Below are 27,762 nucleotides of genomic sequence, written 5' to 3' on the forward strand. Positions count from 1 at the left end.
AACCTTAAAATACATATTTGGTCATATTTGAGCCTGCTGCCTGACCTTGATGTTAATGTTGGGGGACAGGTGCCCCCCCTGCTCCTGGAAACGAGGTACTGCAGCCTTGGAGACAGATAGGTCTGGGAGGGACAGGAGCAAACAGAGGAATGAGACAACCAGATAACAAAATTAGTAACATAGAGAGGTGGTCCTATCTCTGACTGTCACCCTCTGCATCACCCAAAACACCAGACAGGACATGGGCATTTTCTAAAGCATGTCCTCATACCTGTTGTGGCTCTATCGGCTCCCCTGTTGGCCCCCTCCCCCTCTCGGGGCCATCCGGGAGCAGGCTTAGCCCCGTTAGACCCTTCTCCAACTCCCTGACGCTCAGCAGACTCAGGGGAGTGACGGTTATTGTTGTTAAACCTGGGGAAGAGATGGAAGAAGAGGGCATCATGTCTAGCTGCATCATTTACTGAAGAAGAGTAGTTTATCATATCAGTTAGTACAACGTATCATTATATTTCAGTCATTTCCTTTCTGTTGTTGGATAACTCCCAAAGAAGTAATTAAAGTAAATACAGACTACATCTGGAAATAAAGCAATTAAAGCGAAACCCTGCAGCGAATTTGGGTCTGTGTATGATCGGGGTATGATCTGAATGTGGCCTTAGCTTGGCCCAGGTTTGTTGCGGCCTGACTGTTCTCTCACCCGTCTGGCATGGACTTCTGTCTCCAGTGGTTGGAGCCTGCACTCCCGGTGTCTGTGTAGGAGAGACTGGTGGGGGAGTTGCGGGTGTGTGGAGAGCGGCCCATTATGATTGAACAGGCCAGGGCATAGTTATCATTCCCTGGGGAATACCTGAGAGAGGGATACATACCAACATACATAGGGAGTTATCATTTAGGTTATTTCAATATGTTTAATGACAGAAAGAAAGGTTCCACCACTACTGATGAGCGATTAACCAAAATGTCTGTTTATTTTCTGTTTTTAAATAACTCATTGACTGAAGTCGGTTCCATTATTTGAATTGCATTTTGTTTTTGTAGTTTGTTTGTGCCATTTCTCTAGAGAGATTTCTCTCTAAGACATGTTGTCCAACTCATCATAGTTAAAGGAAAACAATGTTTTGGTATTTGTTTCATTAGTCCATTGTTGATATAGTCCCAAAATGTTTTGCATGTGAGCAATCATACCGGATATATTTCTGTATTTTCCGGTATGATTGCTGACATGCACAACATTTTGGGACTATATCAACAATGGACGAATGAAACAAATACCAAAAGATAGTTTTTGGGTGGAACTTTCCTTTAAGCTCAGAAAACATGGTAATGAACTACAATGACTAGAATCCATCCATCTACAGCTGCCTGTTCTCATTGGTTCTTGCCGTGCAAGCCTGTGGGTCCGGCAGACAGACAGACAGACAGACAGACAGACAGACAGACAGACAGACAGACAGACAGACAGACAGACAGACAGACAGACAGACAGACAGAAGAAGAGCAATAGAGACAGGAGCGGGATAGAGAGCGGTTGTTAGCTACACTATTATACAAAAGTATATGGACACCCCTTCAAATTTGTGGATTCGGCTGTTTCAGCCACACCCATTGCTGACAGGTGTATTAAATCGGGCACACAGCCATGCAATCTCCATAGAAAACATTGGCAGCAGAATGGCCCATACTGAAAATCTCAGTGACTTTCAATGTGGCACCGTCATAGAATGCCACCTTTCAAACAAGTCAGTCAAATGTATGCCCTGCTAGAGATGCCCCGGGCGACTGTAAATGCTGTCAGCGGGAGTGGTGTAAAGCTCGCCGCCATTGGACATGGGAGCAGTGAAAACGCGTTTTCTGGAGTTATGAATCACGCATCACCATCTGGCAGTCTGACGGATGAAACTCGGTTTGGCGGATGCCAGAACGCTACCTACCCCAATGCATAGTGCCAACTGTACATTTTGGTGGAGGAGGAAAGATGGTCTGGGGCTGTTTTTCATGGTTCGGTTTAGGCCCCTTAGTTCTAGTGAAGGGAAAACTTAACGCTACAGCATACAATGACATTCTAGACAATTCTGTACTTCCAACTTTGCGGCAACAGTCTCAGCATCCTGTCTCAGCATAACAATGCCCCATGCACAAAGCGAGGTCCATTAGGAAATGGGTTGTCGAGATTGGGGTGGAAGAACATGACTGGCCTGCACAGAGCCCTGACCTCAACCACATCTAACACCATTGGGATGAATTGGAACGCTGACTGCGAGCCAGGCCTAACCGCCCAACATCAGCGCCCGACCTCACTAATGCTCCTGTAACTGAATGGAAGCAAGTCCCCGCAGCAATGTTCCAACATCTAGAGGAAAGCCTTCCCATAAGTGTGGAGGCTGTTATAGCAGCAAAGGTGGGACCAACCCCATATTAATTCCCATGATTTTGGAATTACATGTTAGACAAGCAGGTGTCCACATACTTTTGGTCATGTAGTGTAGTTGTTATTTAGCAGCCTTAAAGGTATGCCTTGTCTAGTTTGAAGAACTACTGAAATAGTGATGTTGTCAGACAACAGGCAGCTAGCCAGCTAGACTAGCCTGAAGGATGACTCTTTGGGGAGCACAGAGATAGATGGCTGGCTGGCTGCTACTGTCTGAGCAGAGATAAGAAGATGACTTGGAATTAAATAGTAAGTCATCAAATAAAAAAAGGGTAATATACACAACTTAAATATTTTATTAAAGTAAAGTAATGTGAATAAAGGATGGTTTATTAAAAAGTGATATGCACTAATGGGCAGTCACTACCTTCATTGGGGTTTTATTAATTTAATAATAATGACATTGTTATACTAGAACAAATGTGTAGTATAAACAACCAAAATACATTATTTAAGTAAAGTAATGTGAATAAATTATGGTTAGAGCCTAATAAGTGATAGAAATGGGCAGTCACTGCTATCAACTGTTTTATTCTGTGTTGTTACAGTATCGAACTCACATAATGCATTTATTAAAAACCAAACTGAAACCGAACCAACCTCAAAAATCACAAATCGCTCAGCACTATCCACCACTAGGCTTGAACAACTTCCCTCCTATATATCATATCAATAGCTGGGGTGACTATCTTACCTTTTGGGGTTGAGAGGGCGCCCATCGCTGGACACACTGCGCGGGATGACTCCGGCCCGGTCCTGATAGTCTGAAGCCGGGGCCTTGATGAGCGTCCCCCCCAGCGCCGCTGTGGTGTGGCTCTGGGGGCTGGAGGAGGTGCGGGGCCACTTGTTGTTGTTGTTGCTGCGGAAGGGGAATTTAAACTCATAGGGCATCCCCTCCTTGTGGTTCTTATAGTCCACCAGGGGCATGTGGTACAGCTCTGAACAGCCTCTGTGAGAGGAAACAGAAATATGCACTAAAAACACTGCAATGCTGCACCAGTACCCAAATGCATGCTACTGATATGACTGATGGAGGGTATATCTGCTGATGGATAGATGATTGGCTGTCTATAAGCTGTACCTGCGAGGGGTGGAGTCCTCGTGCGGGGGGATGATGACCACCTTGACAGTGACGGAGGTCCTCAGCAGGTCGATCATCTGCTCGTGGGACAGCGATGCCACGGCCACCTTACAGATCTCTACCAGCCTGCTGCCCTGGCGCAGCCCCGCCTGCCAGGCGTACCCGTAGGACTCGACCTCCGCTACGATGCCCTCAAAGTTCACATGGAAGCCCAGCTGGCCCAGACCGTTCCTCCTCAGGATCATCTCTGTGGTCTGGCTGCCCTTCGTCAGAAGCTATGGACAGACAGGAGAGCAGGAGAAGCACGAGAAATAGGAGGAGGAGGAGGAAGAAAAGGAGGGGTAGGAGGAAGAGGTGGATAAGTGAGGAAAGAGTTTTTACTACAAAACATCAGAATCCTGCAGGGAAACTTAAATCAGTTTACCTAATTTCTATCAGCAAGTTAGATGTGCAACCAAAAGGAGAAAAAAACTCTAGACCATCTTTACTCCAGACAGAGATGCGTACAAAGCTCTCTCTCGCCCTCCTTTTGGCAAATCTGACCATAATTCTATACTCCTTATTCCTGCTTACAAGCAAAAATGAAAGCAGGAAGCACAAGTGACTATAAAAAAAGTGGTCAGGTGAAGCAAATTCTACAGGACTGTTTTGCTAGCAGAGACTGGAATATAATCTGGGATTCTTCCAATAGCATTGAGGAGTACACCACATCAGTCACTGGCTTCATCAATAAGTGTATCAATGACGTCGCCCCCACAGTGACTGTACGTACATACCCCAACCAGAAAACCATGGATTACAGGCAACATTCGCACTGAGCTAAAGGGTAGAGCGGCCACATTCAAGGAGCGGGACTCTAACCCGGAAGCTTTGAAATCCCGCTATGCCCTCCGACGAACCATCAAACAGGCAAAGCGTCAATATAGGACTAAGATCAAATCGTACTACACCGTCTCTGACGCTCGTCGGATGTGGCAAGGCTTGCAAACCATTACAGACTACAAAGGGAAGCACAGCCGAGAGCTGCCCAGTGACATGAGCCTACCAGACAAGCTAAATAACCTCTATGCTCGCCTCGAGGCAAGTAACACTGAAACATGCATGAGAGCATCAGCTGTTCCGGATGACTGTGTGATCACGCTCTCTGCAGCCAATGTGAGTAAGACCTTTAAACAGGTCAACATTCACAAGGCCACAAGGCCAGACGGATTACCAGGACGTGGTCTCCGAGTAAGCGCAGACCAAATGGCAAATGTCTTCACTGACATGTTCAACCTCTCCCTGTCTGAGGCTGTAATACCAACATGTTTCAAGGAGACCACCATAGTCCCTGTGCCCAAGAACATTAAGGTAACCTGCCTAAATGACTATCGACCCGTAGCACTCACGTCTGTAGCCATGAAATGCTTTGAAAGGCTGGTCATAGTCCACATCAACACCATTATCCCAGAAACCCTAGACCCACTCCAGTTTGCATACCACTCCAACAGATCCACAGATGATGCAACCTCTATCACACTCCACACTGCCCTTTCACACCTGGACAAAATTAACACCTATTTGAGAATGCTATTCATTGACTACAGCTCAGCGTTCAACACCATACTGCCGTCAAATCTCATCACTAAGCTAAGGACCCTGGGACTAAACAGCTCCCTCTGCAACTGGATCCTGGACTTCCTGACGGGCCGCCCCCAGGTGGTAAGGGTAGGTTACAACCCATCAGCCATGCTGATCCTCAACACAGGGGCCCCTCAGGGGTGCGTGCTCAGTCTCCTCCTGTACTCCCTGTTCACTCATGACTGCACGGCCAGGCACGACTCCAACACCATCATTAAGTTTGCCGATGACACAACAGTGGTAGGCCTGATCACCGACAACGATGAGTCAGACCATAGGGAGGAGGTCAGAGACCTGACCATGTGGTGCAAGGACAACAACCTCTCCCTCAATGTGATCAAGACAAAGGAGATGATTGTGGACTACAGGAAAAGGAGGACTGAGCACGCCCCCATTCTCATCGACAGGGCTGTAGTGGAGAAAATGTGGCTTTATTTATCATGGGTCCTCAGATCCTCAAAAGGTTTTACAGCTGCACCATCGAGACCATTCTGAAAGTTGCATCACTACCTGGTATGGCAACAGCTCAGGCTCCGACCCCAAGGCACTAAGGAGGGTAGTGCGTACGGCCCAGTACATCACAGGTGCCAAGCTTCCTGCCATCCAGCACCTCTATACCAGGCGGTGTCAGAGGAAGGCCCTAAAAATTGCCAAAGACTCCAGCCATCCTAGTCATAGACTGTTCTCTCTTATAGCGCACGGCAAGTGGTACCGGAGCGGCTTCTAAACAGCTTCTACCCCCCAGCCATAAGACTCCTGAACATCTAATCAAATGGCTACCCAGACTATTTGCATTCCCCCCCTAGCCCCACTATTGTTATTTTACTGCTTCACTTTAATTATTTGTTATCTTTATCTCTTACGTTGTTTAGGTATTTTCTTAAAACTGCATTGTTGGTTAAGAGCTTGTAAGTAAGCATTTCACTGTCAGGTCTACACCTCACACTTTTATTTGAAATCAAAAGACAGACAACGTTGGCTGAAGTCTGAATCGTTTAATCTTAACTATTCTGTTGGCTGCTACTGTAAAGCACACCATAAAACCCCAAATGTGCCCCATGGCAAAGATCTGATACACATGCCAGCACAGACACACGCCAGCACAGATTCAATCTATCACCAGCGGATGCAGCACCCTTCAATTAAAGTGTTTGTGTACAGGGGCGAGTGTTGAAGGAGACACGGGTAGTAACCCTGCCTGGCCTTCTGAACCAGCGTCAGGTGGATAGAGGTTGTAACAAAGTACTTAATATACAGTACCAGTCAAAAGTTTGGACATACCTACTCATTCAAGGGTTTTTCTTTATTTGTACTATTTTATACATTGTAGAATAAGAATGAAGACATCAAAACTATGGAATAACACATATGGAATCTTGTAGGAACCAAAAAGGTGTTAAATCTCAAATATATTTTATATTTGAGATTCTTCAAGGTAGCCACCCTTTGCCTTGATGACAGCTTTGCTCACTCTTGGCATTCTCTCAACCAGCTTCATGAGGAATGCTTTTCCAACAGTCTTGAAGGAGTTCCCGCATATGCTAAGCACTTGTTGGCTGCTTTTCCTTCACTCTACATTACAACTCATCCCAAACCATCTCAATTGGGTTGAGGTCGGGTAATTGTGCAGCACTCCATCACTCTCCTTGGTCAAATAGCCCTTACGCAGCCTGGAGGTGTGTTTTGGGTCATTGTCCTGTTGGCGTATTGCTGCAGAATGCTGTTGTAGCCATGCAGGTTAAGTATGCCTTGAATTCTAAATAAATCACCAACAGTGTCACCAGCAATGCACCCCCACACCATCACACCTCCTCCTCCATGCATCACGGTGGAAACCACACATCCGTTCACCTTCTCTACGTCTCACAAAGACACGGCGGTTGGAATTAAAAATATCAAATTTGGACTCATCAGACCAAATGACAGATTACCACCGGTCTAATGTCCATTGATCGTTATTACCACCGGTCTAATGTCCATTGATCGTGTTTCTTGGCCCAAGCAAGTCTCTTCTTCTTATTGGCGTCCTTCTGTAGTGGTTTCTTTGCAGCAATTCGGCCATGAAGGCCTGATTCACACAGTCTCTGAACAGTTGCTGTTGAGATGTGTCTGTTACTTGAACTCTGTGAAGCATTTATTTGGGCTGTAATTTCTGAGGCTCGTAACTCTAATAAACTTATCCCCTGCAGCAGAGGTAACTCTGGGTCTTCCTTTCCGGTGGCGGTCCTCATGCGAGTCAGTTTCATCATAGCGCTTGATGGTTTTTGTGACTGCACTTTGAAATTTCTTGAAATCTTCTGCATTGACTGACCTTCATGTCTTAAAGTAATGATGGACTGTCGTTTGTCTTTGCTTATTTGAGCTGTTCATAGCCGTAATATGGACTTGGTATTTTACCAAATAGGGCTCTTCTGTATACCACCCCTACCTTGTCACAACACAACTGATTGGCTCAAACGCAAGAAGGAAAGAAATTCCACAAATTCACTTTTAACAAGGCACACCTGTTAATTGAAATGCATTCCAGGTGACTACCGCATGAAGCTGGTTGAGAGAATGCCAAGAGTGTGCAAAACTGTCATCAAGGCAACGGGTGGCTATTTTGAAGAATCTCAAATCTAAAATATATTTTGATTTGTTTTACACTTTTTGGGTTACTACATGATTCCATATGTGTTATTTCATAGTTTTAATGTCTTCACTCTTATTCTACAATGTAAAATAGTTTTAAAAAATAAAGAAAAACTGGAATGAGTAGGTGTGTCTAATCTTTTAACTGGTACTGTAGAGCTCCAGGCAACCACAACAGAGCCAGAGCAGGATATTATGCTACAACACTGACACACTAACTAAACATAAACATTAAATAAGCCTTAGCAAACAGCGTTAATCTTTCATTGAAGACAACTGGCTTTGCCTAATCTCATGTGAATGATTAAACTACCTCCCCAAATAAGGTCACACTGGCTATTTCACCACAATGCTGAGAGCTATACGGTATCTCCTTTGAACATAATGGATAGTCAGAGGTGGAGATTAGAGATGTATTCATAATAACACATTTGTTAGTGAGGAAAATATCTTATATGACTTGAAGCTTGGAAGACCTGTAATTGTCACAACAGATGGTGTATGAAATATTATTTTAGGCCATCAGCCAGTAATAATACACAGACTAACTGTGCTGCTACTGACCTCCAGGCGTTTGACCACCTCTCCAAAGTCCTCCGTGTTGTTGTTGATGGAGCGCAGCGACACACTCTCTCCACGCTCATAGTAGATCTTCATGGAGGCGGGGCTGCCCGAGGACCAGCCAATGACGTCGCGCGTGGCGCAGTTGAAGACCACGGCTTTGGCCTCCTGGTCCAATAGGATGAGGAAGTCGTTGGAGATGGCCAGTAGACACTCCCTCTCCGCCCCGGCTACCTGGTCCTCTACATGCACCGGCCATGTCACCGCCCCCAGGCTCCGTAGCTCTGCCCCACTGTATGGCCGAACCCTCTCTCTCCGCTTGTGAGCCAATGAGATGAAAGGGAATTTCCCTGTGGGCTCAACCGGCGTGCCGGTCACGTGACGTTCTGCCAGGTCCCGCAGGTACTCCTGTCGCGTGCGTGTCGCCATGGCTCCGAACTTCTCAGACTTGTGGGCGGCGTTCTCAGCGTTGATGACCTTGGCCAGCAGGAAGTCCCTGAAGACGCTGGACTTGGGGAAGGTCACACCCTTGGGGATAGGGGGGCCAAAGGAGGGCACATCCCTGGAACGAGTCACAGCCACTCTGGGGAGAGGAGAGAGAGAGAAAGAGAGAGAGAGAAAGAGAGAGAGGGAGAGGTCACTAATTAGTAAGCACACTGAAAGAAGGAGTCCTACACCCAATCTCAATGGATCCCCAGGGCACTAGATCTGAGAGAATTGAATAGGAGGAAGCAAGATGGCAATATGTAGCTTTTACTATATTTCTTATACCTATCCTCTCAGGGAGAACTTACACACTTTGCACATGACAGAAATGAATTTGGTTTGGTGACACTGGGCCTAGAGTGCAGAAAACAGTAGAATAGGCTGGGAAATAAGAGGAGTAACATCCTTATAGAGTTTTCCCTTGGCTATTGTTCAATTTCACATGAGTCTTCCTAAAGGAGGGTGTGAGTCTTCCTAAAGGAGGAAGTGAGTCTTCATAAATGAGGGCGTGAGTCTTCCTAAAGAAGGGAGTGAGTATTCGTAAAGGAGGGCGCAAGTCTTCCTAAAGGAGGGCGTGAGTCTTCATAAATGAGGGCGTGAGTCTTCCTAAAGGAGGGAGTGAGTCTTCATAAATGAGGGCGTGAGTTTTCCTAAAGGAGGGAGTGAGTCTTCCTAAAGGAGGGCGTGAGTCTTCATAAATGAGGGCGTGAGTCTTCCTAAAGAAGGGAGTGAGTATTCGTAAAGGAGGGCGCGAGTCTTCCTAAAGGAGGGAGTGAGTATTCGTAAAGGAGGGCGTGAGTCTTCATAAATGAGGACGTGAGTCTTCCTAAAGGAGGGTGTGAGTCTTCCTAAAGGAGGGTGTGAGTCTTCCTAAAGGAGGGTGTGAGTCTTCCTAAAGGAGGGTGTGAGTATTCGTAAAGGAGGGTGTGAGTCTTCCTAAAGGAGGGCGTGAGTCTTCATAAATGAGGGCGTGAGTCTTCATAAATGAGGACGTGAGTCTTCTTAAAGGAAGGCGTGAGTCTTCATAAATGAGGGCGTGAGTCTTCATAAATGAGGACGTGAGTCTTCTTAAAGGAAGGCGTGAGTCTTCATAAATGAGGGTGTGAGTCTTCCTAAAGGAGGGTGTGAGTCTTCCTAAAGGAGGGTGTGAGTCTTCCTAAAGGAGGGTGTGAGTCTTCCTAAAGGAGGGTGTGAGTCTTCCTAAAGAAGGGAGTGAGTATTCGTAAAGGAGGGCGTGAGTCTTCCTAAAGGAGGGCGTGAGTATTCGTAAAGGAGGGCGTGAGTCTTCATAAATGAGGACGTGAGTCTTCTTAAAGGAAGGCGTGAGTCTTCATAAATGAGGGTGTGAGTCTTCCTAAAGGAGGGTGTGAGTCTTACTAAAGGAGGGTGTGAGTCTTCCTATAGGAGGGTGTGAGTCTTCCTAAAGGAGGGTGTGAGTATTCCTAAAGGAGGGTGTGAGTCTTCCTAAAGGAGGGTGTGAGTCTTCCTAAAGGAGGGTGTGAGTCTTCCTATAGGCAAGGCTCTCCTTAGATCACCTACTATTCTTCCCAGTCAACTACCATTGTTGCTCCACAATAGGCCTCCTAGAGTTGAATTACTATTCATGAAGTAGACCTGGAAATGAAACACTGTCTCATATCCATTGGTAACCACCTGATTTCCCATACACACACTGACAATACATCAGTCTTTGGCAGGCTACATGGCAGGTTTCTATTCTACTCACATGAAAGCTAACCTAGTTCTGATTCAGATAATTGACAATGATTGGCTTCCAAATCAATATAAAACCCAACAATGGTGAGGTAAGGCTGAACAGCAGCACTATAGAAACCCACTGCAGGCCAGGCTCGGGTAGGCTGATGTCAGAGTCCTGACAAGCCTCAGTCCATTAAACAGACAACATAACGATCGCATGTGACATTACAGCCCAAGCCTCACTAAACCAGGCCGGCGTATATAAATATAGATTCAGCACATCTGACAAGCCAGCTACCACTGAGACGGCCACTCTCAGCCAGCCCCAGATTACAGGGAAGAGGAGTGGAGACGGCCACTCTCAGCCAGCTGCAGATTACAGGGAAGAGGAGTGGAGTGGAGACGGCCACTCTCAGCCAGCCCCAGATTACAGGGAAGAGGAGTGGAGTGGAGAAGGCTACTCCCTATTTTTCGAAACAAAGCTCTGATCGTTATGCAATACGGCTGAGTTAATCTATCTGTGTTTGGACAGCAGTTGATAGCACAAGATTATCACTAGGCTGTATCGCTAGGCTGTACCACTATCAATATTTAAAGCTACTATATAGTCTGATCAATCAAAATGCAACGGTAACTTAAGACAAAATAAATGATCCAATAAAAAAAAGTAGATGTATATTGAACTATGAGATAAATTACAGTAGGGCAGGTGTGTGTGTGTGTGTATGCGTTTGTGAACATGCTAAAACCTCTGTCCACTGACCCCTCTTTTTCACACAGGTCATCAGCATCACACCTCAGACCCCCCAACACACACACCCCACACACACACACACCCCAGACCCACCTTTGTCTTCCGTAGTGCCTCCTGACTTGGCTAGGCATTACAATAATACATATCCATGAAGTGAATCCTCTCCTGTCTGTTTGGTCTGATCACAATACTGCAGGTACACACATATTTCTCCAACTAATTATAGCTGCTCATGCTGCCGTCCAACCGTTGTTCTGTTGCTAGATCTTGTGCGTTTCTTACTCCTCTTTGAAATGGCATCTCAGGCTTCAAACCAATCAGGCTCCTAGCGAATCAGCTCTCTGGAGGAGGCAGAACAGAACAGAGAGGGTTTGGAACTTGTAGTATGTTCATTAGATTAATGGGATTGAGCCAGAGGCTGGAAGCTGAGAGCTGCTCTGGGTGGAGTGGAGTCTCCACTGCTTCAGGGTCCTGCTCTCCATTTCATCCAAGAGGAAAACCAGGCAAACCAGCATTTTTCCCAATCAGCCTCTTTTCTTCGACGACACTTGTTGGCTTCCCTTTAAAAAAGAATAACTTCAGCTGAGGAGGGTATCCAATCTTTAGCAGGCAGCGCTGGGGGGGTGGAGAGGGGAGAGTTCAGAATAAATTAGCCCAACTTTGATGAGATTTAAGCTCAGACCCAGAGCCAGTACAAGTGTTCCCGTGGAAGGTCTGTGAGCACTGAGGGACAGAGCACTGCTCGGCTGCTCAAGAATCCTCTGATTTGCTCGTCCAGCAAGGGAAACCTTGATGTGCATGCCGATAACTCCTTCAGATCGCTCCGACTCCAGTGCTCCAAGGCAGTGTGGCAGGCAGGAGGGTTGAGTGAGTGCGTGAGTGAGTGAGTGTGTGTGCGTGTGTGTGTGGTAGGGGGGGTGAGCGCTTGAGTGAGAATGCCACAGAGCTCTGTGATCACAGGGGGTAAGGAGAACAGTAGAGTAGGGGCCCATCCTATCAGCTAGTCAGCTGCAGGGGTGATCTCTCCTAGTCAACCATAATCAAACAAATGTATACACTGCCTACAGTACCCTGGCTACAGAGAGAGAGCGGAGAGGAGAGTAGGGCTAATAGTTACACAATACATTTGATCTGGGTTTGTGAGCATGCCTCCCAGTGGTTCTCTTCCTCTTTATGTTATCTACCTGCATGAGTTGTTCAGAACAACCACTGTTGTAGCACCAGGGGCTTTCCAGGTTGTTTGTGACTGCCAGGTCCTCTAGTGGTCGCTAGTGGTCTGACCACGCTTTCACCGCGGTCTACGCTCACCTGTAGCAGGTGTTGTCGGAGCAGGGGCTGTGTACGCGGACGATGATGAACACGTGTTGGAAGTGGGAGAAGATGGTCTTGGGGGTGAAGGGGAGGGCTCCTGGCTCCTGGAACACGATGGTGACGATGTCGTTCCCAATGTGTCTCTTCCTCAGCAACTACAACACAGAATTAAGGAATCTCAATGACAAAATCTCAATGAATATCCTATTCTTCTTGAATTAAACTTGATTAATAATTGAATCCATCTATGACATAACATGTTATCCAAATGCATGTCATTTGATTGTCATTTCCTTATGTGATATCATAGAGTCCTTCCGTACCTGTTGTTTGTTGTTGGGTGTGTAGGGCAGCAGGGTAGACACATGGAACATGATCTCATAGTCCCTGTAGGCCGTGTAAAGGGAGTGGGTTCCAGTGGAATCAGCTGGAGGAAGAGATAGGATCACCACAATGTAAGGTCCCATTGTACTGCTACTGCAACCCAACTCTGTCCTCCAGCAGCAACCAATCTGCTCAGTGCTTTAGGCCTGCGTGCCGAATTTGGCCCACGGGTGATAATATTTGGCCTCCAAACTTTTCCAAGAAAAAAAAAAGATTATTTATTTTATTTTATTGGGAGATAAAAGACTAAAAACACCAGCAAATCAGCTCCAAGTTATTTGAAATTTGGAAATCTGTTCCAAAGTATTCCCACACATAATAGAGAGATATATGTGATTATATACAAATGTAAGCAAGGTTTGAAATGATTATGTTTTTGTGAAATATTATATCTGTTTGGGCTTCTTGTGGTCAATTTGTAGTCTACAAATGATTTGGAATTATGTTCCGGCACCCTGACCATCCGCTCGAGAACAAATTGGCCCGCGGCTGAAATTAGTTGATGATCCCGGTACTAGACTGTCTCCTGTTACATAGCACAAACAACAAGCCATGATAGCGTAGACTGATCACTGTCTGCCCGGATAGTGTGACAGGAAAACAAAAACAAATAATCGTAGTCATACAGATTGAGCCCTCTCAATACTATTGTTTGTTAAACAAAACGCCTTTCACATGTAACTATATTAAATATACAGCACAGCCTCTTGTGCATTACTGCAGGCATTGGAGTGGACAATTATACCATAACCCTATCAGTCTACCATAACCCTATCAGTCTACCATAACCCTATCAGTCTACCATAACCCTATCAGTCTACCATAACCCTATCAGTCTACCATAACCCTATCAGTCTACCATAACCCTAGGAGAAAAGTTTCTGGGTAGCCAGATTACCCAGGCAGCCACCTCAATCAAAATGTATGGACAAAATAGGAATGTTCATATTCATTGAGTTTATGGATAGAGGAAGTGACAAAAATAGCCAAATGTAATTAAGTGCATGATTGGGACGAGCTGCCATTTCCTGCTCTGCTCTCATGAGGAATATAAAAGATGTAGTGTAGTCTGTGGGCCAGCCATAGCGGACCTGATTTAGTCCTCAATACACCAGAGACAAAAGGAGGGAGGGAGGGAGAAAAGAGAGAGAGCTAGGGGTATGAGGAAGGGTTGGTCAGAGGAACAGGTATAGTGGAGTGATAAGACAAGCAAGGGGAAATGAGGGGTTTACAAGACAGGCTACATGAAGTAAACGGGATTGCACATAAAACATGTGAGAGACAGGACAGGAAAGGCTCTCTAGATTACAGAGATTACCCCAAACCTGTAGCTGCTAACATGCAAGGCAGAGCAGAGCACCACCTACAGCAGATAGTAAGCAGATCCTACAGAAGGACTCATAATTCATGCTGTGAGACCTGGGGTGGAGGTCAGAGAGAGGGTCAGAGAGGTTCCCACACAGGAGCCTGTCACGCTGCATCCTTGGTCAAATAAAAATACCAATCACTCTTTTAAACGCACGCTGCGTGCGTGCGTGTGTGTGTGTGTGTGAGAGCGTACTCTTGATGTCAAGCTGGGCGCGGTACTTGGTAAAGCCTTTGAGGCGGACTCTCTCCCCTAGCAGCTGTAGGAACTCTTCCAGGGCAGGGCCTGCCGTCTCATTGTTGTACATCTCCTCCTCACTGCTCTGCCCCGCCCTGCAGTACATCACCCCCACCTTCACCTGGAAACTCAACTAGAGAGGAGGATGGGGGGGGAGTTATAATGTTAAGACATTTTTGCAGTGCAAAACTACAGAAAATATGTTATAGTGCCAATAGTAGAGACAACTAAAGATCTGCCATCTATGAAAAATGACAACTGCCCCATTAACAACATACAGCTGTGGCATGACTCAGGGCTATTCAGAGAGTCTTTTTATGTCATGTGGGTGTGTATCCTCCTACCCCCTGTTCGTCCAGTTTCATCAGCTGTTCTGTGACCTTGGGCGTGTTGAGGGCCAGGCGGAGGCAGGGCACGTCCAGCTCTGGTAGCAGGTGCTCCAACACCTCCTTCAGGGGCAGCCCGCGGGTAGTGCCATGCTTAGTGGACGAGGGGACAACATCCTCCAGAATAGACCCCCGGAGTGTGGTCAACTAGAGGAGGGATAAAAGGAGGAGAGGAAGAGAGAGAAGTGGAAGTGGAGGAATGTGCCTCAGGAATCACCAGTTCATGGAATTTTTTTAAAAGATGGAACAAACTGTTTAAGATGGAACAAAATGAACATGTCAGTTCTGCTTCCCAAACACCATAACATCTCCTGAGTAAGTTTATAACTATTTAGCTAAAAGAATCTGACATAAAGCAACAGAAAAGAACAAAGCTCAGTTATGAATCAAACTTTTGGCCTGGGAAGTAGGAAGAGGAGGGTGGAGTGGGGGTTGTTCAGCGAAGCATAATGTTTACACAGAGTGTGCATTGTGTTCAGCAGTGGCAGTGAACTCAATCACTTTGCTATTATATGCAGCTGGAACGGAGGGGAACTTTCTCTCCCACACCCCTCGGAGAGGACCCTAACAAACGTCCAGTGTTCTCCAGGTTTGGGGCCCTGGGGTCCCGGGATGTCTCTCACAGAGCTGCAGGGTCTAATCACACACACCTGTCCACCATCCAACCGGGGGAAACCCCCATGACAACCCTCTCTGAACACTCCGAGGCAGGTGTGATCTATAGCTGGGAAGGAAATGGTGCAGTTTCGCAGTCACTCCATAACAAAAAGCATGACCTTCCAACTAAAAGTGGCCATGATTTTCCAGTGAAATGTAAAAGAAGGGTTCTCTATAGTGGTTTGAGGTTGTGTAGCATTGAGATGTGTGGAGGATGAGAGCAGTTCCTATAGTTTCTATACACAGAGCTGATCCGAGAGGACAGCTGATGGCTCTCTGGGCTTCTTACATAATGTGAACCTACCAGGCAGACAGAGATAGGGGAGAGGGACTGATCTACCGAAAAACAAATCTACAGACAATCAATGTGACATGATTTAAAAAAACAGAAATCTCTATCTATCTAGCAGGAGTCATTAACATGAGTTTGACACCCCTATACTAAGGGAATCTTTGATCATGTAATAAGTGACATGATCTAGGGAGAGTGGTTGTAATGTCAGAAGGCTAGCTGTCTGACCTCTGAGGTTCTGAAGATGACCCGGTAGTTGTACTGCTGGCCGTGCTCTTTGTGCTCCTCCTGTTTCTCCCTGCGCAGACTCACAGCCACCGGACCCAGAGCCTCGTCCATCCCAAAGTAGTTCCAGTGTTCTGAGGGAGAGAGAGAGGGAGGATAGGGAGAAAGGGAGGTAAAGTGAAATAAAATAACCTTTCCAACTATGTATAAACATACACTTGAATTTGGTAACTGTATTAAACGATGGGCTGTGTAAGACTGTTTGTTTATGTTTTACATTCTAGTGTTATAGTTCTTCATGTACTGTATAATGTTTGAACAGAATAAGTTTCATCGTGTATGTTCTGCATCGTGTATGTTCTGCATCGTGTATGTTCTGCATCGTGTATGTTCTGCATTGTGTATGTTCTGCTTCGTGTATGTTCTGCATCGTGTATGTTCTGCATCGTGTATGTTCTGCATCGTGTATGTTCTGCATCGTGTATGTTCTGCATCGTGTATGTTCTGCATCGTGTATGTTCTGCTTCGTGTATGTTCTGCTTCGTATGTTCTGCATCGTGTATGTTCTGCATCGTGTATGTTCTGCATCGTGTATGTTCTGCTTCGTGTATGTTCTGCATCGTGTATGTTCTGCATGTTCTGCATGTATGTTCTGCATCGTGTATGTTCTGCTCGTGTATGTTCTGCATCGTGTATGTTCTGCTTCGTGTATGTTCTGCATCGTGTATGTTCTGCATCGTGTATGTTCTGCATCGTGTATGTTCTGCATCGTGTATGTTCTGCTTCGTGTATGTTCTGCATCGTGTATGTTCTGCATCGTGTATGTTCTGCTTCGTGTATGTTCTGCATCGTGTATGTTCTGCATCGTGTATGTTCTGCATCGTGTATGTTCTGCATCGTGTATGTTCTGCTTCGTGTATGTTCTGCATCGTGTATGTTCTGCTTCGTGTATGTTCTGCATCGTGTATGTTCTGCATCGTGTATGTTCTGCATCGTGTATGTTCTGCTTCGTGTATGTTCTGCATCGTGTATGTTCTGCATCGTGTATGTTCTGCTTCGTGTATGTTCTGCATCGTGTATGTTCTGCATCGTGTATGTTCTGCATCGTGTATGTTCTCACCTCTAAGGTAGAAGAACTTCCTGTAGTAGTAGGCTCCCAGGTCCACGTGTTCTACGATGTAGTGTTTGCCCCGATCACCGAGGGCACTGGGGTTGTCCTTGGGCCCCTCCAGCACTGCCACCCCAGCGTTAGTGCAGTGGGAGCTGAGAGACAACTCAAACAGTCTGTTCTCGCCTCCCAGGGTCCCTGAGCCCCCACTTCCCTGTCTGCGGGGACCGCCCCCTGCCCTGCGCCTGCAGGTGGCCCCAATCTCGTTGCAGAAACAGGGGCAGTTGAGGAGCAGTTCATTGCTCTGCTCATCCCCGCATTCCATGCTGGGGCTGTCCCTGGCCCCGGTGTTGAGCTCCTCCTGACTGCCAGTGGGGGAGCTATAGGCCAGACTCTGGATGGAGGACACGGTGGAGGTGGTGGAGGCTGCAGCTGCAGCAGATGCCCCCGTGGTGGTGTTCTTCCTCTTCACTGCCGCCGTCTGCCTGCTCTGGATGACCTTTTTCAGGTCAAACATCATGCTCTGCACGTCGTAGTGGGAGAAGCCCCTCTGGCAGACCCAGGGCTTGAGGGGTGTGACCCCATCGTCTGAACGGCCGTCCTCAGCATCAGACCCTGCTCGGGGCGAGTCAGATTCCCCCCGCACGCTGCGTAGCTTCCGGAATATAGACTCGCCCCCTGTCTCAGACTTGGAGCGTCTCTTTGGGGGCTTCTCTCTTTCCTTGACTCTGCTGGATGCCTGGTTCTCACTAGTCTCCTCATGTAGTTCTATTGAGGCCTGCTTGAGTCCAGCAGTCAGCAGATCCTCTAGTCTGTCTGGGGCAGGGCTGCGCTGGTCAGGCTTCACTCCCTGGTAGCCCTTCAGCATCTCAAAGAAACTCTCCCCTGACGCCCCGTGCTGGTCTATAGAGGAGGTACTGCCATACTCTCTGTGTAGAGGGGACCACTTGGCCCCTGAGGAGCCCAAGTCCTCCCCACTGTCCCACCCACCGTCCAGCTCACTGATGGTGATGTCACTGTTGCTGCGCTGGCGGATGCGGCTGGTGTTCCTGTGGGATGGGACTCTGTAGTCTCCCGGGGACAGGTAGTGGCTGTCTGGGCTGTAGCTGGCCCCCTGGGTTTTACTCTTCAGTGTGTTCTGGATGTTGCGGAGCATGGAGGAGTCCTGGGGGCTCATCAGGTGACCGAGTTTCAGGTGGCTCTGCCCCTCTCCGGCCAGGGCTGGGGAGTCTGGCTCCATGGTAACTTGCCACAGAGCTCCCAAGTCCTTCCTCGGGGGCCATTCGGCAACCCGTGCCCGCACCCCCATTTTGGGCACCCCCAGGCCCACTTGAAGGTGGGCGCTGTCTGTACGTGCCCCTCCGTTGGCCAGGCGGAGGTGGCGGGTGTAGAACTCGTCAGAGGAAGGGATAGAACCCCCGACGATGCGCTCCATGGGTGGGCGCTTCAGACTGGTCATGGTGCCAAGGCCAGGGCTGGTCACCAGGGCACTCAGCAGCAGGGCATGGCTAGGCTGACTGTGGAGCTGGTTGCTCAATGTTCAGGCTTCCATACTGACCCTACAGCTCTGTCTGTCTGCCAATCAACTGGGTGCTCATCTTGCTCCAAGTGGCTACAACCGTGAAAAAACAGAGTGTTTGTATTAGAACATACTGTAAACTCAATAATTGCACAGCCTCTCATTTCATATTGACACCAACTTTCTCTAACTAGGCGAAGAGAGGAAACAGTTGGGGAATGTATAGTAAGCTGACTGACTGGTGTTGGATAATACAAACATATAGATCTGGTCTGGATAGGTAAACAATTACACAGTGACACAGGATCCCTGCCTGCTAATTGCCTGCTGTGTACAGTACTCTGTTACTGATGTGGCCTCCGCCATACTCCTAGGTTTTATAGCAGGCTAGCAGGCAGCACAGTGGAAAGTACTGGACTGAGTCTTACTACCTACTCTCTCTTTGGGCCTTGAGGCAAGCAAGCTAATGTTCTCCAAGTTTAATCATCTGACTGTGTGGGAGTATGAAAATGGCTGCAGAACAAAAAATGTATCTGGAAGCATTTGCAAAGAAACATTTTTTTACATTTCAGGGTTTTCCAGATGTGCTTTCTCATGACATGTCCAGGGGGACATAGTCAGTCAGCTAGCTGCTTTTAGAAACTCCAGGACAGCATTACAAATGTGCCGACATGTCTATTCTACAGAATTGAAAAGGATATCTGGATTTCACAAACCTGCCTGCAGAGTCATATTTGGATGTGATTTTTGCCTGACGGCTTTCTGACTCAGTTAGAAGTTGCTGACATGTTCAATTCCAGATAACGGCTCTAACCTTTTCAAACCAATTTCAGCATAAACATCTGGGGTGGAACATGAAAGTTCAGCCAAATCCAAAAAGTTGTAATTATTTTCTCCAAACTGAGCAAAATGATGCCTTAAACCTTATCATTAAATTCCTCAAATGAATTCCCAAAGTAGATTATTAGGTCATTCAATAAACCAATAGAAACATACTTATGTAATTACTTATAAGGTGTTACAAAAATCATGAGGTTTCAATCTATCAAAACAATGTGTACAGAGTACAGTCTGTTCAGCTGGAGGCAGGGCTCTCAATTCCCACTCTCTGTCACTGACGCTGGATTACTGACCTCTCTGAAGTCCCTTCACATGCTGTGGACAGCAGACTCACCGAATCAAAATGCTGAGATCCAGTATACTGGATCAAACACCTCGAGCCCACATCAAAAAAGGCCCTTTGAAAGGCGGCAGCAGAGAACTCAGTGATGTTTCTCCCTGGCAGATTGAGCCAATTTGGCAGCGAGAAACTGGGAGAGATTAAGGTTCCTCTCAGTCAGTCCTGCAGCACACAAGCTGTGATTACATTAGCCACTGGATGTCAATGCTGTGATGGGCTTTATCCATGCCAGGCACATTTATACAAGGAAAACATCTGTGTCAACTTTACACATACACAGACAGTCAAAAATTCTAGGAAAATGGACATTGATCTGAACGTTAATTGATTTACCTGATGAGACACCAAAAATATAAACACATTCTCTAAGCATGTTATATGTGTCGAATTTATGTGTCGAAAATGATTACAAGCTGATGGAAAATCAAAGGCAGTACAAACAAATGCTTCTGCCACCAAGAACCTCTGAACACAAAAAAATGTATACATTTTCCACACAACCAGTTCATATTACCCAGGAGCCATCAGCGCTGCTACTGTAAGCCAGTGACCCCAGGGAGATGGGTCAAACGGTCACTCTGAAAAGAGCACAATTTGCACACTGCACCCAATTTAATATTGTGAACAAAATACATTAGGAACCAAAACAAAACAAAACTACATTGTAGAGGTCGACCGATTAATCGGAATGGCCGATTTCAAGTTTTCATAACAATCGTAAATCGGTATTTTTGGACGCCGATTTGTAATTTTTTTTAACACCTTTATTTAACGAGGTAAGTCAGTTAAGAACACATTCTTATTTTCAATGACGGCCTAGGAACGGTGGGTTAACTGCCTTGTTCAGGGGCAGAACGACAGATTTTTACCTTGTCAGCTCAGGGATTCAATCTTGCAACCTTACGGTTAACTAGTCCAACGCTCTAACCACCTGCCTCACGAGGAGCCTGCCTGTTACGCGAATGCAGTAAGAAGCCAAGTAAGTTGCTAGCTAGCATTAAACTTATCTTATAAAAAACAATCAATCAATCAATCATAATCACTAGTTATAACTACACATGGTTGATGATATTACTAGTTTATCTAGCGTGTCCTGCGTTGCATATAATCGATGCAGTGCGCATTCGCGAAAAAGGACTGTCGTTGCTCCAACGTGTACCTAACCATAAACATCCATGCCTTTCTTAAAATCAATACACAGAAGTATATATTTTTAAACCTGCATATTTAGCTAAAAGAAATCCAGGTTAGCAGGCAATATTAACCAGGTGAAATTGTGTCACTTCTCTTACGTTCATTGCACACAGAGTCAGCGTATATGCAACAGTTTGGGCTGCCTGGCTCATTGCGAACTAATTTGCCAGAATTTTACATAATTATGACACAACATTGAAGGTAGTGCAATGTAACAGGAATATTTAGACTTATGGATGCCACCCGTTAGATAAAATACGGAACGGTTACGTATTTCACTGAAATAATAAACGTTTTGTTTTCTAAATGATATTTTCCAGATTCGACCATATTAATGACCTAAGGCTTGTATGTCTGTGTGTTATTATGTTATAATTAAGTCTATGATTTGATAGAGCAGTCTGACTGAGCGATGGTAGGCACCAGCAGGCTCATAAGCATTCATTCAAACAGCACTTTCGTGCGTTTTGCCAGCAGCTCTTCGCAATGCTTCAAGCATTGCGCTGTTTATGACTTCAAGCCTATCAACTCCCGAGATTAGGCTGGTGTAACCGATGTGAAATGGCTAGCTAGTTAGCGGGGTGCGCGCTCATAGCGTTTCAAACGTCACTTGCTCTGAGACTTGGAGTAGTTGTTCCCCTTGCTCTGCATGGGTAACGCTGCTTCGAGGGTGGCTGCTGTCGATGTGTTCATGGTTCGAGCCCAGTTAGGGGCGAGGAGAGGGACGGAAGCTATACTATTACACTGGCAATACTAAAGTGCCTATAAGTTCATTCAGTAGTCAAAGGTACAGTGGGGAGAATTTTTTGATACACTGCCGATTTTGCAGGTTTTCCCACTTACAAAGCATGTAGAGGTCTGTAATTTTTTATCATAGGTACACTTCAACTGTGAGAGACAGAATCTAAAACAAAAATCCAGAAAATCACATTGTATGATTTTTAAGTAATTAATTTGTATTAATTAAGGCACCATAAGACTCTCAGACCATGACAAACAAGATTCTCTGGTCTGATGAAACCAAGATTGAACTCTTTGGCCTGAATGCCAAGCATCATGTCTGGAGGAAACCTGGCACCATCCCTACAGTGATGCATTTTGGTGGCAGCATCATGCTATGAGAATGTTTTTCAGTGGCAGGGACTGGGAGACTAGTCAGAATCAAGGTAAAGATGAACGGAGCAAAGTACAGACAGATACTTAATGAAAATCTGCTCCAGAGCACTCAGGACCTCAGACACATTCCAACAGGACAATGACCCTAAGCACACAGCCAAAAATGTCAAAAATGTCTAAAAACCTGTTTTTGCTTTGTCATCATGGGGTACTGTGTGTAGATTGATGAGGGGGGGGGGGAACTATTGAATCCATTTTAGTATAAAGTTGTTATGTAACAAAATGTGGAAAAAGTCAAGGGGTCTGAATACTTTCAGAATGCACCGTATACTCATACTACCGTTTCTAGAGAGTACATAGCGCTCCAGGCTGAGCCTCCCCGTTGAGCTGATATGCACGTTGAGTTGACGAGGGAGTTTTTGACAACAGGAAAAACTCCTAAATCTGTGCATATTATACACCCTCCTGATGTGCCCCAAATCTTATTGGATCTAGTAGTCTAAGTAGCATAAAGCTTGCAGCCAGATTAAGAGAAATAATTCCCATTCTAAACAAACAAACTGGATTCCCTCACATGAATACTGCTCAGACAGATACAGACTCACTCTATTTCAGGCTCTATGTCTATATTTTAAAATACACTGTAATTTGCTCCTGCAGCAGACAGTTAACAAAACAAATATCAAAAGTAGCACCTTAATCCATCATAGCATAAATTAATTATTCCACATCAGTGTCACAATTGACTGTTAGAAGTCATTATGAATTATGAAATCCAACCTCCAAATGAATAGTGTAATGGAGCCTGCGGTTGGTCGTGCTCACAGTACATGACCTCCATCACCTGGCTGGGCTCTGCGGCTAGTGTTCTTCTCTAATGGATGGTATTCCGCTGTGGCACGGGAAGCCTTGTCCTGTTTGCACTCTGCATTTCAATCACTGCAGCTTTGGGCCCACTGCCTGGTTGGCTGCTGCAGCACAGAGCAGTGTCCACACGGACATATTAACAGAACCACAACACACACAACCACCGCAGCCGAAACACAGCCACAGGCCTAAATCTGGCTGCTGACAGACATTTGGAGGGCCCGAATTCATGGGACTGTCAGATTAGTCTGGGCAGGGTGGAGGGGAGAGGTGAATGAAGCTTCTGACTGACACTCCCCACCCCACCCCATACAGTAGTCCCTTCTCCCTGTCAGTTGTCTATTTTAGCAGGTCTGTGGGACATGTCGAGGCACTGTGAGTCTGTCCACTAAGTGAGGTTAACTTCCTGTAATTGGGGCTCTGACTTCCCAGCTGCTCCAATGAGCCTGAGGACAGATGAGTATTATGCTGCACCACTCAGACAGAGAGACAGCGGTGATGTCATCATGGCTGCCTCTGGGGAGATTAAGACTGGATGGGCCAGCCAGGGCACAAAGCCCTGTGTGCTGCTAGAGTAATATAGCCTTACTTTTCCAAACTTTTGTCTCTGCTCTTGGTCGGGTCTAATATAATTACCACGGGTGTTGGGTATGTGATATTAAAACTGATTTACCGACTGGACCCGATTGGACCTGTCCTCTGTTCATGTAGTGTTTGTGTGATGAGAACTGCTCAAGCTTGTAATCTGTGTCAGACACTTGCAACTCAATATTTGGCCAATATCGCTTGTTTATTGTTTATTGATGGCGATGGCAGCACCCAGTCTGAGGTTTCTTTCACTCTATATTTCTACTCTCGGATCTGAACAGGTCCCTCGGATCCGAACCAGCACGGGTCTGTTTGGGTCTTTTTTCCACGGAACGAGTCTGACTGTCCTCGGGTCCATTCGGAACGGGTCTCTGTAAATCAGGGCCACACAGAGTGATTCTTGGTAGTCTTACACAAATCTACTTTGAAACAAAGGTACTGTATATATCTCACACACATGGTTATGGCATTAAAAAAATAGTTGTATTCCATTTTGAGTTTGCATCCCAATATTACACTTGATATACATCACAGAAAACTGAAATATAACAAAACCATTGAAACATCTTTGTCGTAAAAATATATATATATCATTTAAATTCTGAAAAATATAACATTCCACCCATGAGGCCAAAGAGGCCACTTTTGGTCATTGACTGCAGGAAAGAGCTACATGTATTTATGCAGTTGGGAAAGCCATGAATCCATTTCCCAGTGGTACAAAAAGTTGACGTTGAAGACTGCTATTTCTCACTACTGTGTTATGAAGCACATACACAGACAGACCCAGTTACCAAGAACATTAACCATATTTAAGTATTTAAGTATATTTGGTGATCAACAAATCTATTTTGACACAATAACACTTGCAGAGCTGGTGAATGGGAGTTTGACTCAGAGTTTTCTGGGCGTTAGAGAGGTCTCTAATACTGGTTCACCAAGTACACAACATCAAAACCACTGCCGAGGACACATAGCACTGAGATGGGGAATGGATTATAAAAAGCACCTTTTTTTAAGGTATTCTAAAAGCTTCTGGTAACAGCTAACACACTCACAGAGAAAAAACTGCAGTAGAAAGTAAAACAAATGTGGTCATTTCCTTGTGATTTCCTTGTGAGGGCACATTCTGTAGAAGTTACCAAGGCAACTTACAGCCAGGGCTCACTGATGCCAGCTTAAAATGATGAGAGGCACACTCCTGTTGGTCGGCCTGAGCACCATGGAGGCCAAGCTATGCCCTATGAGAGACCCACAACATGTCTGGGAATGTCCAGGAGACCTCTAGCTGTTTCCCAGTGCCCTGCTCAGCTGGCACAAAGTTCCCTCTGTCCTGTGGAAGACTGGGATTCCTCTCCAGCACAGAGAAGCCCTTGATAAGAGGCTGGTCCTGACTGTGTAGGGCCCACTAAGAAGACCGAATGAATGTCAGAGACACAGAGACACAGAGAGAGAGAGAGAGAGAGAGAGAGAGAGAGAGAGAGAGAGAGAGAGAGTTAGGGGAGAGGGAGAGAGTTTAGGGGAGAGAGGTTAGGGGAGAGAGGGAGAGTGATTAGGGGAGAGAGGGAGAGAGAGAGGTTAGGGGAGAGAGGGAGAGAGAGAGGAAGAGGGGTTAGGAGAGAGAGTTTAGGGAGAGAGGTTAGGGGAGAGAGGGAGAGTGATTAGGGGAGAGAGGGAGAGAGAGGTTAGGGGAGAGAGTTTAGGGAGAGAGGTTAGGGGAGAGAGGGAGAATGATTAGGGAGAGAGGGAGAGAGAGAGGTTAGGGGAGAGAGGGAGAGAGAGGAAAAAGGGTTAGGAGAGAGAGGGAGAGAGAGAGGGGCTAGGGGAGAGAGAGAGAGAGATGTTAGGGGAGAGAGAGATAGAGAGCGGGAAGAGACAGAGTGAGAAGGAGGGGTTAGGGGAGGGAGCGATAGAGAGCGGGGAGAGACAGAGAGAGAAGGAGGGGTTAGGGGAGGGAGCGATAGAGAGCGGGGAGAGACAGAGAGAGAGAGATTTCAACATACCAATTAGGATCTGGCTAAAAATACTTGAATCAGTCATAGAGCCCATTGCCCTTTACGGATGTAAGGTCTGGGGTCCGCTCACCAACCAAGACTTCACAAAATGGGACAACCACCAAATTGAGACTCTGCATGCAGAATTCTGAAAAATTATCCTCTGTGTACAGCGTAGAACACCAAATAATGCATGCAGAGCAGAATTAGGCAGATACCCACTAATTATCAAAATCCAGAAAAGAGCTGGTAAATTCTACAACCACCTAAAAGGAAGCGATTCCCAAACCTTCCATAACAAAGCCATCACCTACAGAGAGATGAACCTGGAGAAGAGTCCCCTAAGCAAGCTGGTCCTGGGGCTCTGTTCACAAACACAAACACACCCCACAGAGCCCCAGGACATCAGCACAATTAGACCCAACCAAATCATGAGAAAACAAAAAGATAATTACTTGACACATTGGAAATAATTAACAAAAAAAAAAGAGCAAACTAGAATGCTATTTGGCCCTAAACAGAGAGTACACAGTGGCAGAATACCTGACCACTGTGACTGACCCAAACTTAAGGAAAGCTTTGACAATGTACAGACTTAGTGAGCATAGCCTTGCTATTGAGAAAGGCCGCCGTAGACAGACCTGGCTCTCAAGAGAAGACAGGCTATGTGCTCACTGCCCACAAAATGAGGTGGAAACTGAGCTTCACTTCCTAACCTCCTGCCCAAAATATGACCATATTAGAGATACATATTTCCCTCAGATTACACAGATCCACAAAGAATTCAAAAACAAATCCAATTTTGATAAACTCCCATATCTACTGAGTGAAATTCCACAGTGTGCAATCACAGCAGCAAGATTTGTGACCTGTTGCCACAAGAAAAGGGCAACCAGTGAAGAACAAACACCATTGTAAATACAACCCATATTTATGCTTATTTATTTTCCCTTGTGTACTTTAACTATTTGTACATTGTTACAACACTGTATATATATATATATATATATATATATATATATATATATATATATAATATGACATTTGTAATGTCTTTGTTGTTTTGAAACTTCTGTGTGTGTGTAATGTTTACTGTTAATTTTTATTGTTTATTTCACTTTTGTATATTATCTACCTCACTTGCTTTGGCAATGTTAACACATGTTTCCCATGCCAATAAAGCCCCTTGAATTGAATTGAGAGAGAGAGATAGAGAGAGATAGAAAGAGAGAGAGAGAAGGAGGGGTTAGTAGAGGGAGAGATAGAGAGAGAGAGAGAGAGAGAAAGAGAGAGGGGTTAGGGGAGGGAGAGAGAGAGCGGGGGAGACAGAGAGAGAGAAGGGGGAGTTTGGGGAGGGAGAGACCACAAATACAAATTCCATCTAGACACTGTTGCCCTAGAGCACACAAAAAAACTATACATACCTTGGCCTAAACATCAGCGCCACAGGTAACTTCCACAAAGCTGTGAACGATCTGAGAGACAAGGCAAGAAGGGCATTCTATGCCATCAAAAGGAACATAAATTTCAACATACCAATTAGGATCTGGCTAAAAATACTTGAATCAGTCATAGAGCCCATTGCCCTTTATGGTTGTGAGGTCTGGGGTCCGCTCACCAACCAAGACTTCACAAAATGGGACAAACACCAAATTGAGACTCTGCACGCAGAATTCTGCAAAAATATCCTCCGTGTACAAGGTAGAACACCAAATAATGCATGCAGAGCAGAATTAGGCCGATACCCACTAATTATCAAAATACAGAAAAGAGCTGTTAAATTCTATAACCACCTAAAAGGAAGCAATTCCCAAACCTTCCACAACAAAGCCATCACCTACAGAGAGATGAACCTGGAGAAGAGTCCCCTAAGCAAGCTGGTCCTGGGGCTCTGTTCACAAACACACCCTACAGAGTCCCAGGACAGCAGCACAATTAGACCCAACCAAATCATGAGAAAACAAAAAGATAATTACTTGACACATTGGAAAGAATTAACAAAAAAACAGAACAAACTAGAATGCTATTTGGCCCTACACAGAGAGTACACAGCGGCAGAATACCTGACCACTGTGACTG

General features: G+C 45.8%; 1 protein-coding gene across 2 annotated transcripts in view; it reads right to left on the reverse strand.

The window, feature by feature from the left end:
• The window catches only part of LOC112261807 (signal-induced proliferation-associated 1-like protein 1), a 65,209-nt gene that overhangs the window by 8,730 nt on the left and 28,717 nt on the right, over window positions 1-27,762 (reverse strand). For both annotated transcript variants that reach the window (XM_024437425.2, XM_024437423.2), the window contains exons 2-13: window positions 17,238-18,837; window positions 16,121-16,251; window positions 14,902-15,090; window positions 14,516-14,690; window positions 12,894-12,997; window positions 12,568-12,725; window positions 8,325-8,904; window positions 3,510-3,784; window positions 3,123-3,377; window positions 698-847; window positions 272-411; window positions 46-122 (exon numbers count right to left, since the gene is read on the reverse strand). In XM_024437425.2, coding sequence (XP_024293193.1) covers window positions 46-122; window positions 272-411; window positions 698-847; window positions 3,123-3,377; window positions 3,510-3,784; window positions 8,325-8,904; window positions 12,568-12,725; window positions 12,894-12,997; window positions 14,516-14,690; window positions 14,902-15,090; window positions 16,121-16,251; window positions 17,238-18,684 — 3,681 coding nt within the window. In that variant the 5' untranslated portion in view covers window positions 18,685-18,837. The remainder of the gene's footprint in view (window positions 1-45; window positions 123-271; window positions 412-697; window positions 848-3,122; window positions 3,378-3,509; window positions 3,785-8,324; window positions 8,905-12,567; window positions 12,726-12,893; window positions 12,998-14,515; window positions 14,691-14,901; window positions 15,091-16,120; window positions 16,252-17,237; window positions 18,838-27,762) is intronic.

The sequence above is a fragment of the Oncorhynchus tshawytscha genome, linkage group LG11 (assembly GCF_018296145.1).
Source record: "Oncorhynchus tshawytscha isolate Ot180627B linkage group LG11, Otsh_v2.0, whole genome shotgun sequence".
Taxonomy (NCBI): domain Eukaryota; kingdom Metazoa; phylum Chordata; class Actinopteri; order Salmoniformes; family Salmonidae; genus Oncorhynchus; species Oncorhynchus tshawytscha.